The following is an 18,250-nucleotide window of genomic DNA, read 5'->3' on the forward strand; positions in this document are numbered from 1 at the left end:
GGGGGGGAGAGAGTCGCGGAGGTCGGGGGGGAGAGAGTCGCGGAGGTCGGGGGGGAGAGAGTCGCGGAGGTCGGGGGGGAGAGAGTCGCGGAGGTCGGGGGGGAGAGAGTCGCGGAGGTCGGGGGGGAGAGAGTCGCGGAGGTCGGGGGGGAGAGAGTCGCGGAGGTCAGGGGGGGGGGAAAGAGAGGGTCGGGGGGGGGAAGAGAGAGTCGCGGAGGTCGGGGGGGAGAGAGAGTCGCGGAGGTCGGGGGGGGGAAGAGTCGCGGAGGTCGGGGGGGAGAAGAGTCGCGGAGGTCGGGGGGGGGGGGAAGAGTCGCGGAGGTCGGGGGGGGGGGGAGAGCACGGAGAGAGAGCACGGAGAGAGAGCACGGAGAGAGAGCAGAATCCACTCGATGTTTCATGTTAAGGTCTGTATTCGATCTCAAAAAAGTGACTCGCATGATACATGAGATATGAGATATATGGTAAAATCATGTTTTGGGGACGAAAATTTAGGGGTCGCATGATACGCGAGATCGCAGGATACGCGAGTATATACGGTACTTGCTTTGGAGGCAGTTCAGAGAAGGTTCACTAGGTTGATTCCGGAGATGAGGGGGTTGACTTATGAGGAAAGGTTGAGTAGGTTGGGCCTCTACTCATTGGCATTCAGAAGAATGAGAGGTGATCTTATCGAAACGTGTAAGATTATGAGGGGCTTGACAAGGTGGATGCAGAGAGGATGTTTCCACTGATAGAGACGACTAGAACTAGAGGGAATAATCTTAGAATAAGGGGCCGCCCATTTAAAACTGAGATGAGGAGAAATTTCTTCGCTGAGGGTTGTAAATTTGTGGAATTCGCTGCCTCAGAGAGCTGTGGAACCTGGGACATTGAATAAATTTAAGACAGAAATACAGAGTTTCTTAAACGATAAGGGGATAAGGGATTATGTGGAGTGGGCAGGGAACTGAGTCCATGATTGGACCAGCCATGATCAGACCAGCCATGATCGTATTAAATGGCGGTGCAGGCTCGAGGGGCCATATGGCCTGCTCCTGCTCCAATTTCTTATGTTCTTATGTAAGCGGGTTGGCGCGATGACGCAGCCCTGCTTGACCCCGGTCCGGACGTGGATTGGGTCTGTGGTGGATCTGTTGGTCAGGATGACGGCTTGCACGTCGTTGTGGAGCCGGCAGAGGATGGCGACAAACTTTTGGGGGCAGCCGAAACGGAGGAGAACGCTCCATAGTCCCTCACGTTTAACAATGTCAAAGGCCTTTGTAAGGTCAAAGGCGGCCATGTAGAAGGGTTGGTGCTGTTCCCTGCATTTCTCTTGCAGTTGTCACACCGTAAAGATCATGTCCGTTGTACCCCGTAGTGGGCGGAATCCGCACTGTGACTCCAGGAGGAGCTTCTCAGCCAGAGGGAGAAGACGGTTGAGGAGGATTCTAGCGATGACTTTCCCAGTGGCCAACAACAGGGAGATTCCTCTGTAGTTGCCGCAGTTCCCTTTTTAAAAGATGGTCACGATTACTGCATCTCTGAGATCTCCTGGCATGCTCTCCTCCTTCCAGATGAGAGAGAGGTGGTCATGCATTCGTGCCAATAGTGCCTCTCCGCCATACTTCAGTGCCTCAGCGGGGATTATACAATCTCAAAATTCAACCACCAGAAGGCAGTACTACAATCACATCAACCCCCTGAAGGCAGTATTATAATCCGACATTTCAACCACCAGAGGGCAGTATATAATCTCACCATTCAACCACCAGAGGGCAGGACAAAATCTTACCATTAAACTACAGGCCAGTCAGTTTAACCTCAGTAGTGGGGAAGCTTTTAGTAACAGTAATCATGGATTAAATTAAGTCACTTGGATAGGGGTGGATTAATTAAGGGAAGCCAGCAAAGATTTGATAAAGATAAATCGTGTTTAACCAACTTGATTGAATTTTTTGATGAGGTAGAAGAGGGGGTTGATGAGGGTAATGCGGTTGACGTAGTGTTCATGGATTTCCAAAAGGTATTTGATAAAATAGCACACAATAGGCTTGCCAGCAAAATTAAAGCACATGGAATAAAAGGGACAGTGGCAGCCAGGATACAAAGTTGGCTCAGTGACAGGAAACAGAGAGTAGTGGTGAACGGTTGTTTTTTGGATTGGAGGAAGGTTATGGTGGTGTTCCCCAGGGGTCGGTTCTAGGATCATGCTTTTCTTGATATACATTGGTGAACATGGGTGGAAAGGGCAGTTTCAAAATTTGCAGATGGCACAAAACTTGGAAGTACAGTGAACAGTGGAGGTGTGAGTGATTGTTTTCAGGAAAACAGACAGACTGGTGAAATGGGCAGAAGAAATTTAACGCAGAAAAGTGTAAATATGAAATGATACATTTTGGTAGAAAGAATGAAGTGAGGACATATAAACTAAATGGTACAATCCAAAGTGGGTATGTGAACAGAGACCTGGGGGTACATGTGGATAAATCATCGAAGGTGGCAGGGCAGGTTGGAAAAAGAGAGTTAAAAAGGCTTGCGGGATCCTGGGCTTCATAAATAAGGAGGTATAGAGTATGTGTGGAAATTATGATGAACCTGTATAAAACACTGGTTCAGCTCTAACTGGAGTACAATGTCCAATTCTGGGCAACGCACTTTAGTATGGTTATGAAGGCCTTAGAGAAGGTGCAGAAAAGATTCACGAGAATGAAGTTTCTCATCCCTGGAACCAGTTATGTTGATAGACTGAAGAAGCTGGGATTGTTCTCCTTGGAGCAGAGAAGATTGAGAGGAGATTTGAAAGAAGTGTTCAAAATCATGAGGAGTCTGGACAGAGTAGAGAGATAGAGAGAGAGACACTGTTCCCATTGGTGGAAGGGTCAAGAAGCAGAGGACACAGATTTGTGATTGGCAAAAGAACCAAAGGCGACGAATAGGGAGGGACAAGTTTGTTCTTTTTAGCAGAATATATTGTTTCTGCAATCTGGAAAACTGTTCTAAATGTTTCCTGTTGCTGTTCTACATCATTTTTTGCCAATATTGTTGCCCATTTTATTTTCCCAAGTTCTATTCTCAGCCCCTCAAAATCAGCTCTATTACCTTGGTCTTCGTCAGTACACAATCTCACCATTCAACCACCAGAGGGCAGTACTACAACAACTTGTACTTATATAGCACCGTTAACATAATAAAACATCACAAGGCACTTCACAGGAGTGTTAAATTACAGAAAAAAAATGTTCACACCGAAACACACAAGCAGAAATTACAGATGACCAAAAGCTTGGTCAAAGAGGTAAATTTTAAACAGCGTCGTAAAGGAGGAAAGAGGTAGAGAGGTGGTTTAGGGAGGGAGTTCCAGAGCTTCGAGCCCAGGCAGTTGAAGGCACGGCCACCGATGGTTAAGTGATTATAATCAGGGATACTCAAAAGGGCAGAATATGAGGACCGCAGATATCTCGGAGGGGTTGTGAGGCTGAAGGAGATGACAGATAGGGAGGGGCGATGCCATGGAGGGATTTTGCAAACAAGGATGAGAATTTTAAAATCAAGGCTTTGCTTAACCGGGAACCAATGTAGGTCAGCGAGCATAGGGGTGATGGGTGAACAGGACTTGGTGCAAGTTAGGACATGGGCTGCTGAGTTTTGGATGACCTCAAATTTACATAGGGTAGAATAGAAACATAGAAAATAGGTGCAGGAGTAGGCCATTCGGCCCTTCTAGCCTGCACCGCCATTCAATGAGTTCATGGCTGAACATGCAACTTCAGTACCCCATTCCTGCTTTCTCACCATACTCCTTGATCCCCCGAGTAGTAAGGACTTCATCTAACTCCTTTTTGAATATATTTAGTGAATTGGCCTCAACTACTTTCTGTGGTAGAGAATTCCACAGGTTCACCACTCTCTGGGTGAAGAAATTCCTCCTCATCTCGGTCCTAAATGGCTTACCCCTTTATCCTTAGACTGTGTCCCCTGGTTTTGGACTTCCCCAACATTGGGAACATTCTTCCTGCATCTAACCTGTCTAACCCCGTCAGAATTTTAAACGTTTCTATGAGGTCCCCTCTCATTCTTCTGAACTCCAGTGAATACAAGCCCAGTTGATCCAGTCTTTCTTGATAGGTCAGTCCTGCCATCCCGGGAATCAGTCTGATGAACCTTCGCTGCACTCCCTCAATAGCAAGAATGTCCTTCCTCAGGTTAGGAGACCAAAACTGTACACAATACTCCAGGTGTGGCCTCACCAAGGTCCTGTACAACTGCAGCAACACCTCCCTGCCCCTGTACTCAAATCCCCTCGCTATGAAGGCCAACATGCCATTTGCTTTCTTAACCGCCTGCTGCACCTGCATGCCAACCTTTAATGACTGATGTACCATGACACCCAGGTCTCGTTGCACCTCCCCTTTTCCTAATCTGTCACCATTCAGATAATAGTCTGTCTCTCTGTTTTTACCACCAAAGTGGATAACCTCACATTTATCCACATTATACTTCATCTGCCATGCATTTGCCCACTCACCTAACCTATCCAAGTCGCTCTGCAGCCTCATAGCATCCTCCTCGCAGCTCACACTGCCACCCAACTTAGTGTCATCCGCAAATTTGGAGATACTACATTTAATCCCCTCGTCTAAATCATTAATGTACAGTGTAAACAGCTGGGGCCCCAGCACAGAACCTTGCGGTACCCCACTAGTCACTGCCTGCCATTCTGAAAAGTACCCATTTACTCCTACTCTTTGCTTCCTGTCTGACAACCAGTTCTCAATCCATGTCAGCACACTACCCCCAATCCCATATGCTTTAACTTTGCACATTAATCTCTTGTGTGGGACCTTGTCGAAAGCCTTCTGAAAGTCCAAATACACCACATCAACTGGTTCTCCCTTGTCCACTTTACTGGAAACATCCTCAAAAAATTCCAGAAGATTTGTCAAGCATGATTTCCCTTTCACAAATCCATGCTGACTTGGACCTATCATGTCACCTCTTTCCAAATGCACTGCTATGACTTCCTTAATAATTGATTCCATCATTTTACCCACTACCGATGTCAGGCTGACCGGTCTATAATTCCCTGTTATCTCTCTCCCTCCTTTTTTAAAAAGTGGGGTTACATTGGCTACCCTCCACTCGACAGGAACTGATCCAGAGTCAATGGAATGTTGGAAAATGACTGTCAATGCACCCACTATTTCCAAGGCCACCTCCTTAAGTACTCTGGGATGCAGTCCATCAGGCTCTGGGGATTTATCGGCCTTCAATCCCATCAATTTCCCCAACACAATTTCCCGACTAATACGGATTTCCCTCAGTTCCTCCTCCTTACTAGACCCTCCGACCCCTTTTATATCCGGAAGGTTGTTTGTGTCCTCCTCAGTGAATACCGAACCAAAGTACTTGTTCAATTGGTCCGCCATTTCTTTGTTCCCCATTATGACTTCCCCTGATTCTGACTGCAGCGGACCTACGTTTGTCTTTACTAACCTTTTTCTCTTTACATATCTATAGAAACTTTTGCAATCCGTCTTAATGTTCCCTGCAAGCTTCTTCTCGTACTCCATTTTCCCTGCCCTAATCAAACCCTTTGTCCTCCTCTGCTGAGTTCTAAATTTCTCCCAGTCCCCGGGTTCGCTGCTATTTCTGGCCAATTTGTATGCCACTTCCTTGGCTTTAATACTATCCCTGATTTCCCTTGATAGCCACGGTTGAGCCACCTTACCTTTTTTATTTTTACGCCAGATAGGAATGTACAATTGTTGTAGTTCATCCGTGCGGTCTCTAAATGTCTGCCATTGCCCATCCACAGTCAACCCCTTAAGTATCATTCGCCAATCTATCCTAGCCAATTCACGCCTCATACCTTCTAAGTTACCCTTCTTTAAGTTCTGGACCATGGTCTCTGAATTAACTGTTTCATTCTCCATCCTAATGCAGAATTCCACCATATTATGGTCACTCTTCCACTAGGGGCCTCGCACAACGAGATTGCTAATTAATCCTCTCTCATTACACAACACCCAGTCTAAGATGGCCTCCCCCCTAGTTGGTTCCTCGACATCTTGGTCTAAAAAACCATCGCTTATGCACTCCAGGAAATCCTCCTCCACCGTATTGCTTCCAGTTTGGTTAACCCAATCTATGTGCATATTAAAGTCACCCATTATAATTGCTGCACCTTTATTGCACGTGTGAATGTTTAAAAATGTATAGAGACATTGAAGTTGAGAACGTGGGAATTGTATAGGGACAGTATAAGCTAACAAACAATTCATGGAGGAATAGCCATGACATCTCAGACTCGAGACTGCGAAATGTTACAACACTAACACATATTGAAACAAAACCCACAGCTTGCAGAAAAACCTCACGGTCTTATTAAATCATGTTATTAACCTGAAACATTGACAGAAGGTCTTTGTTTAAAATCGGACCATGCTTGGGTCGGCTTATGAGTGGACAAAGGGAAGGAGGGATCAAAAGAGATGGGCTGAGCTGGGATGTCACTCTAGCCCTATCTTGTTATCTTTTGCCGAAAATGTATAACCATCGTGCCTTGACAATGTAACGTCACTTTTCCGTAGGGAGTGTGTACGCTCTATCGAGAGAGTATATCTTCTGTCTGATAAGTCTTGCCGGCCGGTAAAATAAAGACTGCTTTGTTGAAAGCACAATAGGTATTCGACTCAGTAATTTTACTGAACCAGATTGAGGAAAAGAATCTACATTTACACACGCACCCCTAATTTCATGTTTGATGCCCTCCCCAACATCACTACTACTGTTTGGAGGTCTGTACACAACTCCCACTAACGTTTTTTGCCCTTTGGTGTTCTGCAGCTCTACCCATATAGATTCCACATCATCCAAGCTAATGTCCTTCCGAACTATTGCCTTAATTTCCTCCTTAACCAGCAATGCTACCCCACCTCCTTTTCCTTTTATTCTATCTTTCCTGAATGTTGAATACCCCTGGATGTTGAGTTCCCAGCCCTGATCATCCTGGAGCCACGTCTCCGTAATCCCAATCACATCATATTTGTTAACATCTATTTGCACAGTTAATTCATCCACCTTATTGCGGATACTCCTTGCATTAAGACACAAAGCCTTCAGGCTTGTTTTTTTAACACCCTTTGTCCTTTTAGAATTTTGCTGTACAATGGCCCTTTTTGTTCTTTGCCTTGGGTTTCTCTGCCCTCCACTTTTCCTCATCTCCTTTCTGTCTTTTGCTTTTGCCTCCTTTTTGTTTCCCTCTGTCTCCCTGCAGACCAGCCAGGAGTGCACTGGAGTAGTCAAGTCCAGAGGTAACAAAGGCGTGGATGAGGGTTTCAGCAGCAGATGAGCTGAGGCAGTGGCAGAGAAGGGCAATTTACGGAGGTTGAAATAGGCAGTTAATGGTTATGCTCATTTCAGGGTAAAATATGACACCTAGGTTGCGAACAGTCTGGTTCAGCCTCAGACGGATGCGAGGGAGAGGGATGGAGTCGATGGCTAGGGAATGCAGTTTGTGGCGGGGACCAAAGACAATGCCTTTGGTCTTCCCAATATTTAATTGGAGAAAATTTCTGCTCATCCTGTACTGGATGTCGGACAAGCAGTCTGACAATTTCGCGACTGTGGAGGGGTCGAGAGAAGTGGTGGAGGTAGAGCTGGGTCTCATCAGTGCAACTATGGAAACTGACGCCGTATTTTCGGATGATGTCGCCAAGGGGCAGCATATAGATGAGAAATAGGAGGGGGCCAAGGATAGTTCCTTGGGGGACACCAGAGGGAACAATGAGAGTGCAGGAAGAGAAGCCATTGCAGCTGATGCTCTGGCTACGATTAGATAGATAAAATGGAACCAGGCGAGTGCAGCACCACCCAGTTGGACGGTGGTGGAAAGGCATTGGAGGAGGATGGTGTGGTCAACGGTGTCAAAGGCTGCAGACAGGTCAAGAAGGATGAGGGGGGCAATATACAATCTCACAATTCAAACAGAGGTCCCACAATTACAATCATACCACGCGCACAAATGCTGTTGAAGCCTTCTAAAGGCACAAATCGTATCACTCACTTTCCTGAACAGCCTCCTCTTCATCTTCATGCTCTTCTTCACTCCCTCCATCATCCAATAGGATGTCCTTCTGTTTGCTTGCAGCTTTAGACGCAGCTTGCCTTTTCTGACGAGCATCTGTGTGGCCTTTTTCATCTTCACTTTCTTCATCCCCTGTTTTATGATGGAAACACAGACAGTGGATTAGAATCACTGAAACCCACAGTACTGATACTGGAAGACATTGTAGACACTTGCGACGGTTCGTGTGTTGACACCTTGATTATAGTCTTCACAGTAACCTCAATCACCGTAGGGATGGTTGATGCAGGACATGGAAAATATTACTCCAATTCAATTGGGAGTACGACCCTGAAGTTGGGTCACACAATTAGGGCAGAGTAAAAGGACCTTTGCTCTGCAGTCAGCCATGTTCTACATGACCTTAGACATTGACACACCAGACAACCTTCACTCAGACAGGCAAACTTGACTATATAAAGCGGTACAACACCATGTGCACACTTCTCCACCCCCACCAATCTTCTCCCCGCTTCAAGGCGCCAACTCTTGCAGGGATTCAGCTCCTGAAGCAGTCACACATTGCCCTAGTGGCCATTCTTCAGCAGCGAGTATCAGCAGTGTCAGCCAGTGGGTAGCACACTCGCCTCAGAGTCAGAAGGTTGTGGTTTCAAGTCCCACTCCAGAGACTGGAGCACAAAATTTAGGCTGACATCCAATGTAGTACTAAAGAAGCACTGCACTGTCGGAGGTGCCGTCTTTCAGATGGGATGTTAAACCAAGACTCCATCTGCTCTCTCAAGTGGATGTAAAAGATCACAAAGCATTGTTTAGAAGAGTAAAAGATTTAGATTTAATTGCGCCTTTCATGACCAACGGATGTCTCAAGCGCTTTACAGCTAAAGAAGTACTTTTGGAGTGTAGTCACTGTTGTAATGGAAGGGAGTTATCCCCGGTGTTCTAGCCAATATTTATCCCTCAATCAACATAACAAAAACAGATGATCCGGCCATTATTACATTGGTGTGTGTGGGAGCTTGCTGTGCACAAATTGGCTGCCACGTTTCCTACATTACAATAGTAACTACACTCCAAAAGTACGTAATTGGCTGTAAAGCGCTTTGAGATGTCCGGTGGTCGTGAAAGGCACTATATAAATGCGAGTCTGTACCATGCTGTGCGAGATAAACAGAATCATATGGTGTTTGCTCGGCTCCAAGACAGTAACTAGAGACCACGAATTTAAAAATAATCATAAAATATTGAGGGGTTAGAACAACTGTCACTATACCGAGGGTAGTTTGAATGTGGAATTCTCCACCTTAAAAAACCAGGACTGAAGCCGAGTCTGTAAGTTCTCTTTAAAGGGAATGAAATATTTTTTCAAAAAATAGTATTAAAATCTACATGGAACGAGCAGCCTAGGGCTGCTCACGTGTAGGAAAACATCACTGCAGATGAATTCTGTGCTGTAATATTGCCAGAAGATTAATACATCATTCAACGTAGGAACAGAAATGTCCAAATAAAAAAGGTCATATGCAAAGAAAGCATTTGAATAAAAAGCCAACTGGAAGCAGTCCCGGTACAGCTGAGTTTACTGGCCAACAGTAGCGCAGGGCAGAGACAAGAGTGCTCAAAGGTACAAATGATTCTATTCCATTCTGAAAATGAACGCCATTACTATCCTTCAAATCCTCGGTGTATTTTGTTTGAGCAGCCAGTCACCTCATAATTTTAGACAGAGCAGAAGTGCACACAAACATGGGAGAAAATGAGACCCGCCCAGCCGAGAAAGCAGTGACAAACAAGTTTCAAGGAATCAACATCTCAGGCAACGAACTGCATTAGGTTTGCTTAGTAACACCTCTTGATGTGTTACTGCTCTGTTACACATACTAGCCTGTACGCCGTTTAAGGTTTAAAAAAAAACCATCACGGATAGCACAAAACTGTCTAATGGCTTGTAAACATTATTAAAAATTAGGCAGAAGAGATGCATTATACAGCAAAAGTAATTTGGTGAGGAAAACTGAGAAATTGTACAAAATTGTCAAAAAGCAGGGGGGGGGGGGGGGGGGAAAGAGCATCCACATGGAGGATACTTGTATTGTTTCATTAATTTTCCTCTGCAACACACCAACCATTCCTAGTCTCCATCCTCTGATATAAAGCTGTTCAACCAGCAAGAATGGAACCATCGATTGACCATCTAAACTAAATATGGTGGGGGCAGAATACCAAACGTATAAATCAAGAATTTACCCCCCAACCCCCAACATTATGTCTGACTTCCTCCCCAGCTGGTGAGGTGATTAATAGCAACACTCTGAAACCAGAGGGATCACGTTGGTTCCATCCCCTATATTTGAAGTTTCAGACTTCAGTCATGTTGGGATGCTGTTGTACATCACCTAGCTGCTGTTTTAGATCAGCATTACCAAAACAGTAGCATAGTGGTTATGTTACTGGACTAGTAATAGAGAGGCCTGGATAATGATCCGGAGACACAAGTTCAAATCCCACTACGGCTGCTTTGGAATTTAAATTCAGTTAACTAAATTAATCTGAAATGAAACAAATGGATTGTTGTAAAAACCAATCTGGACCCCTACATGTGACCAGAGGGACAGCAATGTGTCTCTTCACTGCCCTCTGAAATGGCCTAGCAGTTATCATCAAACAGCTAGGAAAAATAATAAAAATGGATGGACCACCCGGCATCACGGGAGTACCTTCACCTCACTGACTGGTGCAAGAAGACGGCTCACCACGATTTTATCCAGGGCAATAAATGCTGGCCTTGCCAGCAATGCCCACATCCCATGAATAAAAAAAGGCCTTCATGGAAGCATAGGAATGGGGTACCCATCTACCCCTCAGCCACAGCTCACCACGAAGATCAGAAATCAATCTTTTCCTTATAAATTGTAGCCAGAGTAGTACTGAATCCAGAAAAGGCCTTGGGCCCCAACAACATCCCCACTGTCGTGCTGAAGACTTGTGCTCCAAAAACAAGCCAAGCTGTACCAGCACAGCTACAACACTGGCACCTACCCGACAATGTAGAAAATTGCCAGGTATGACCGGTCCACAAAAAGCAGACAAAACCAACCCGGCCAATTACCACCCCATCAGTCTACTCTCAATCATCAGCAAAGTGATGGAAGATGCCGTCAACAGTGCTATCAAGCAGCACTTACTCACTAATAACGTGCTCACCAATGCTCAGTTTGGTTTCCGCCAGAACAACTCTGCTCCAGACCTCATTAGAGACTTGGTCCAAACATGGACAAAATTTCAGAGGTGAGGTGAGGTGACTGCCCTTGACATCAAAGCAGCAGTTGACAGAGTGTGGCATCAAGCAGTCCTAGTCAATAGGAACCAGGGAAAATCCTCCACTGGCTGGTGACATACCTAGCACAAAGGAAGATGGTTCTTGTTGTTGAATGTCAATCATCCCAGCCCTAGGATATCACTGCAGGAGTTCCTCAGGACAGTGTCAGAGGCTCAACCGTCTTCAGCTGCTTCATCAATGACCTTCCCTCCATCATAAGGACATTCGCTGATGATTGCAGTATTCAGTTCCATTCACAATTCCTCAGAAAATGAAGCAGTCCATGCCAGCATGCAGCAAGACCCGGACGACATTCACGCTTGGGCTGATAAGTGGCAAGTAACATTCTTGCCACACAAGTGCCAGGCAATGACCATTTCCAATAAGCGAGAGTCTAACCACCTACCCTTGATATTCAACAGCATTACTATCGCCAAATCAACATCCTGGGGGTCACCATTGACCAGAAAGTTAACTGGTCCAGCCGTGTTACCGTGGCAAAAACAGGTCTGGGCATTCTGCTGCGAGTGGCTCACCTCCTAACTCCCCAAAGACTTTCCACCATCTACAAGGCACAAATCAGGGATGTGATGGAATACTCCCCACTTGCCAGGATGAGTGCAGCTCCAACACGCGAGAAGCTCGACACCATCCAGGATAAAGCAGCCGCTTGATTGGCACCCCATCCACCACCTTCAACATTGGCGCGCTGTGGTTGCAGTGTGTACCACCTACAAGATGTACTGCAGCAACTCGCCAAGGTTTCTTCGGCAGCACCTCCCAAATCTCTATCACCTAGATGGACAAGGGCAGCAGGCGCATGGGAACACCATCACCTGCAAGTTACGCACCATCCTGACTTGGAAATATAACGTCGTTCCTTCATTGCTGCTAGAACTTCCTTCCTAAAAGGAGGGGGGGGAATTTGCAGGTGAGGACACCTTTGGGCACGGCCACAATATCCTCAGTCAGGTACTCTGCCAGCATTCATCAAGACTCATGCATGAATAAAAGATCACTTGTGCGCAAATGGCACCCTTGTGAGGAAATTAACAACTTCGGCAAGACAAATAGAATTGAAGGATAAAAAGCTGAGCAACACAGACCAGAACGTTCTCAAGGATCAATTCCCAGTCTGTTGTCCCTCAGCTCAGCAGGGGCAAGAGTAGAGCTCGACCAATGGCATCAATCCCCAGATAGGGAGGGAACGATCAGGGTCCTCGCCCAATCACTAACCAGTGACCCCAGAAGTATGCATCGGGGCCGAGGACAGGAGGAAAGGCTTGAATGTCTGGAGCTATAACCTGGTAAAATGTCAATGCTTTCAGAAGGGGAGTGGTGAAAAGGCAATCAACAGAAAGTGGGGGCAGGAGGAAAAAGATACAAGTGACTCAAGTGAATAATTTTTTTTTTTTAAATTGGCATTTCTAAAGCCGATAGTGTCTACAATATACCCATAATGAAAAAACTGTAAATATAAAAATCACTAATTTACTAGGCAGAGACACGAGTGAGGAAGTCAATGCTAGTTCATCTGTCCACAAAGAAGCTGCCGTTCTCCCTCCCCTAATTGCTCCATGTTTCCTAGACGTATTCATGGTTTTTACCTCCATCTACTCAGAACTCCATCCCAAATGTTGGCCACTGTGTGTGAAGAATGGCCTGATGTTAGTCCTAAATGTCCCCATTTGTTAAATTAAACCTATGCTCTTAATGGTCAATTTAATTTGAGTCGTGTTCTGGGTTTCTCTGTTCCATACCTGCCACTGAAGGCCTCTGTCCACCTCCTTTGATGTTTTTATAGTCTTTATAACTCAGTTCCCTGATGCTACAATGCCTCCAGGGCCTAAATATTTCCCTTGTGTCTTAGTGACCAGAACGAGGCACAACAGTGAGAGTCTGATCAGAGCATGGTACAGTTTAAACATGTTCATCTCCTGTGACATTGCTCAAGGACAAAATCATTATGTTGTGTTTCTTGTTTTATCAATGAGAATACTAGCTAGTGATTGGTGGTCCAGGCCCTGACTCCAGCATTTTCGTACGTACAGGGAAGTCATTTCCCCATACGCCGTGCATCGAATAAAGGCTTCCAAGTGGAATCGAAGGCACCTCCGTGACCACCAGGTATTTTCGCAATTTTTTTCCCCGGGTCGGAGGCGTTCATCCGAAGGGAATTTCCCCCCCATAAACACTAGTAATGTGAGATATCCTCATCCAATCCGTTGATATACTGGCAGTAAAATTACAAAGTGCCACAAATGGTGAGAGAATATTGTATGAGTGCAATTGTCTATGCCAGCAGTCACATCCTCAGTAGAGTTCACTCAAATTCACAAATTGGTGGGATCCACTTCGTGATGCGAGGAAGTATTTTGAAATAAACTGTAATTTGTCCCAGTTACTTATGATTGTATTCTCTTGTACCCAAGGACACAAGCACACCTAATGCAGGTACGTCAGGGGTTAAAATGAAAAGGAAATTGGGGAATTATATTTATTTAGCATCAATAGTGGGGAGTCATCATTAAAAGCTCAACCATGTGATATAGAAGGCATAAAGGGAATATACCAGGATTTGCCGAGGCAGGAACTAAATCAGTAGTTAATAGAAACTCAATCGATACCAACCAACCTGAATTCGCAGAGGACATTGGATAAAGGCTTGGTACCAGTCGCTTTTAACAGATAAAACACTCGAATTTCATGTTGCTGTTATCTGGGTTGAAAAAGACTTTGGAAGTAGAATACAGGAAGTGATGAAAGGCGGAGAAAAGCTTGGTCTTTAGGATTGGGATAGAATGAGCAGCTAATGAAGCTCCTAGAGCTCAGCTCCTGGCCTTCGACTGTTTACATTATCACATTCATTCGCTCGGCCAATTTAGGGGAAAGTGATAGCCTTCCAAAGGCAGCTGTAATGTTACTAAATTGAGTAGCAGCAGTTGAAATGTACGTAAAAGAAACATACACAATTGATGAATCGCCCAGTGGCAATCATGGCAAAGAATGTTGCGCCAATTAACCGCTCGGTTATTTTACGTGGAGGTATCAAGTCCTGGAATGCATCCAACGAATATTAATTAAACCTTGAAATAGGTTACTCTAAAATAACACTGGCTATTTCTGAAAGGCTAGATGCAATATTAAGGACCTACACCCGCTCCTCCCCAAAAGGATACCAACACGAGAGAGAAAACACAGCAACAAGGGTAATTGTGGGACTCAAAAATAGGATAAACTAATAGCTATCCAGCCAAATCCCACTTTCCAGTTTTTGGTCCGTAGCTTTGTAGGTTATGGCACTTCAAGTGCATATCCAAGTAATAGATTGGATATTTAAGAAAAGATCCATGTCTTTAAACTTTAGTCCGAAACACGAGAGCACAAAACTTAACAAATTTGATTACTCCCTCCCCAAACAGCTTGAATTCCAGACAGGTGGAACTGACCCATCATCAAATAAGTTAAATATTACAAGAGTAAAACACTGTGGAGGCTGGAAATCTGAAATAAAAACAGAAAATGCTGGAAATACTCAGCAGGTGAGGCAGCATCTGTGACGAGAGAAACAGGATTAACGTTTCAGGTCGATATCTTCAGAATGTTATGTAGATTAACTCATTTAAAATGTGCTACGCGAATATCTGCCGCTGGAGTTTGGAAGGCTAAAGCATCGATGAGCACTTACCAGAACCGCTCAAAATGGTGGGAGCAGCCAACTCAGATATTTCTTCAGCCTCACTTAAAGCTCTAAATCTATCTCTATCTATGCCAAGCAGCTGTGCAACCTATTTGCAAGTGCAAGATTTTGCTGTTGCCAAGGAAGTCACAATATTAAACGTCTACTTCACTCCAGTCTGTGTGAAGTTTTAAAAAGCTAACATTTCCTTTCCAGTCTCTGAACTGTTTACCATTGTAATATTTCTCTGGAAACCATAATGGGGCAGACTGATAGTTTGGATAGTAAAAGGACTAGAATTAAATAGATTAGCTCAAGAGTCCACTTAAATATTCGCACCACTTAAAAAGCCTATTGGGAGACTAAAATTATAACTGAAAATTATTTACAATCCTTTCCTGCATTCACTTTTTTTCTGACGGCACTGTTTATTTCGCTGTATCTCTCCCGATAGCTTCTTGGATGTTGAATTTTTTGTTTTTCCTCCACCCTCAATTGATTATGTTCCTTTGATCCCATTTCTCAACTTCCATCTCTATTTACGTGCGATATAAAGCCACCTATAGCAGTGCTGGTAAATTATACTTTACTAAACAACCTGTCAATTCGTTTTTTTAGCTTCGGCAAATCCAACAACTTACATTCATATAGCGCCTTTAACTATTAAAACGTGCAAAGGCGCTTCACAGGCGCATTATCAAATAAAATTTGACACGAGCCACATAAGGAGATATTAGGGCAGATGACCAAAGGCTTGATCAAAGTGGTAGGTTTTCAAGAGCTTAAGACAAAGAGTGAGAGGCGGAGAGGTTTAGGGAGGGAGTTCCAGAGCTTAGGGCTCAGGCAGCTGAAGACACAGCCACCATTGGTGGAGTGATTAAAATCAGAGATGCTCAGGAGGGCAGACATTTGGGGGGGGGGGGGGCGGGAAACGGCTGGAGGAGATTACAGACAAAGGGAGGGGCGAGGCCATGGAAAGATTTAAAATAAGGATGAGAATTTTGAAATCAAGGCATTGCTTAACCGGGAGCCAACGTAGGTCAGTGAGCACAGGGGTGATTGGTGAACGGGACTTGGTGCGCGTTAGGAAACAGGCAGCTGAGTTTTGGATCACCCCTCTTATGTAGGGTAGAATGTGGGAGTCCAGCCAGGAGTGCATTGGAATAGTCAAGTCTAGAGTTGTTAAGGAATTGTTGAGGAAGAGAAAAGGTTATTTGGTCCAGCCCTCATGAAAATAGGACCTCTTTTATAGTTAAAATCCTGTTCAGGATGATATTGAGCTAAAAATCTGAACATCTCCATTGGTACAATTCCCTACTGCACAAAAGTGTAGGAGTATTAAATTCAACACATTCAAAGCTACCCGATGTATTCACATCTCCAGTATCAGAATGCTTTCATTAACCTTGTGCCAATTAACTGGCATCGGCTACAGTTCAGGCAGGCATTTGCTACTCAAATGTGCAGTGTCAGTTTTAGTGAAGCCTACAATTTAACTGATTTACATCTTGTCCACATCCATTTCCTTTCAAGCAATGCATACAACATATTGCCTTTGCCTACTGAGCAGGTCAAATCCCACAGATATTGCTCCTCTGGATACATGCATGGCAACAGCTGATTGTAACTAACTCATACAACACAAAAAACTGAATGGTGCACGACTGCCACACAGTTCCGTGGAAAGTAGTTTTCTTAAAGCGGAAAGTTCCATAGCATCTAAGATGGAGATCATAGGACTCTCTTTATAGGAGTACTCCCCCTTTATCCAAACGTCCCCAAATCAGAAAACACGAGTAACGTACATGTCGAACTCCATTGGTAGCAACACGTTCTGGATTTACTCCAGATCTCAAAAGTCTGAAACCCTCAAGCTTGTTTTCACACGGTGGATACAATCATCTGTGATATCAAGTTGCTCAAGTCTATGCACAAATTCTCATTCTATTTTTTTTTTTGCCTCTAAATTCAACTGTTTACTTATTTAGGAGAAATACAATCAGCCATTATTACAAGGGATCACAGTACTGTATATAATTGTTAGAAAATCTTTCTGTTTCTTCCACCACCTCACAAAAAGTACATGTCTCAACCATTCCTATACAGCAACAGTGTTTCAATTCTAAAATACACAAGGTACTTTACGGTCCTGTAATAGTCAGTGAAATTAGAACCAGTATTATTTGTATTACATTGAACAGCAGCCTTTCAGTTCAAATCTTGCAAAAACCAAAACTCGCTATCCTATTTTCATGAAATCCACAAAAGCAACTTGTGAAAGTTGAATGAAGCCGTCCTGTATTTTATCTATGGAGCAAATGGAGAGGCGTGAAAGGCGGCGTTGAGGATCCCAGTGCCCCGTTGCGATCCTCTAGTCCGGTTTGCGGCAGCACTGAGCAGCACCGCCGGGAAGAGCCACGCCGGGTGTGCAACGCCCCTGGTTGTGACACCGGCAGTAGTTTTGACTCCAGCCCCCGATTGCACGCTTACTTCCAGGCGGACCAATGATTGCCTGGGAAATCAGTGCGGTCCAGCTTAGCCAGCGGCACAGAGGAAGTTAAAGTACTCCAAAGGTATGTTCTTTAAATTTTTTAATGATTCGTGTTGTGGTGGCGTGGGCAATGTTCTTGTGTTTTTTTTATAAAAGCCACCCGCCCCCCCCCCCCCCGCCCTCCCCTCCCCTCCCCGCCAAGGCCTCGCTCGCAGTGCACCTGGCCCGGCACTTCAGTTTGCGAGTTTTCCATCCAAATACCACGAAACGTGTACAACGCCTCCCTTAATGTTACGCCCCCTGACGCAGGGCCCAGATGGCAAAACTTCCATACTAAAGTGCAAACTAGTCCCGGCCGGTAACTTTCCCACCCCGCCTCCGTTTTCGCTCCGAAAACAGAAAAGCCTAAAATCTAGCCCGTAAAACCTGATGAAACCAACAACCCCATCACAAGAAGTTCTCAGTTTATGTTCAGCTGACTCTCAGTGTATCAATGTCCATGCCCAAGAATTATCCTACATAGCTTTTTACTGCTGCACAGACTATCACAAATGATCCAGCTAATCAATGTGGGCTGCAGGCAGATACAAAACTCGCTCACAAGAAAGCATCAAGTAACTATTTGGCCCAAAATACATTTCCCCTAAAAACAAAAAGGAAGATTGAAACGCATTTGTCAACATCTTTCTGCAACTG

At 44.8% G+C, this 18,250-nt stretch overlaps 1 protein-coding gene across 3 annotated transcripts in view; it reads right to left on the minus strand.

Annotated features, from left to right (window-relative positions):
* Positions 1–18,250, minus strand: part of nucks1a (nuclear casein kinase and cyclin-dependent kinase substrate 1a) — a 106,160-nt gene that overhangs the window by 36,722 nt on the left and 51,188 nt on the right. For all 3 annotated transcript variants that reach the window (XM_070859083.1, XM_070859081.1, XM_070859082.1), the window contains one exon: positions 8,048–8,200. In XM_070859083.1, coding sequence (XP_070715184.1) covers positions 8,048–8,200 — 153 coding nt within the window. The remainder of the gene's footprint in view (positions 1–8,047; positions 8,201–18,250) is intronic.

The sequence above is a fragment of the Pristiophorus japonicus genome, chromosome 17 (genome assembly GCF_044704955.1).
Source record: "Pristiophorus japonicus isolate sPriJap1 chromosome 17, sPriJap1.hap1, whole genome shotgun sequence".
In the NCBI taxonomy this organism is placed as follows: Eukaryota; Metazoa; Chordata; class Chondrichthyes; family Pristiophoridae; genus Pristiophorus; species Pristiophorus japonicus.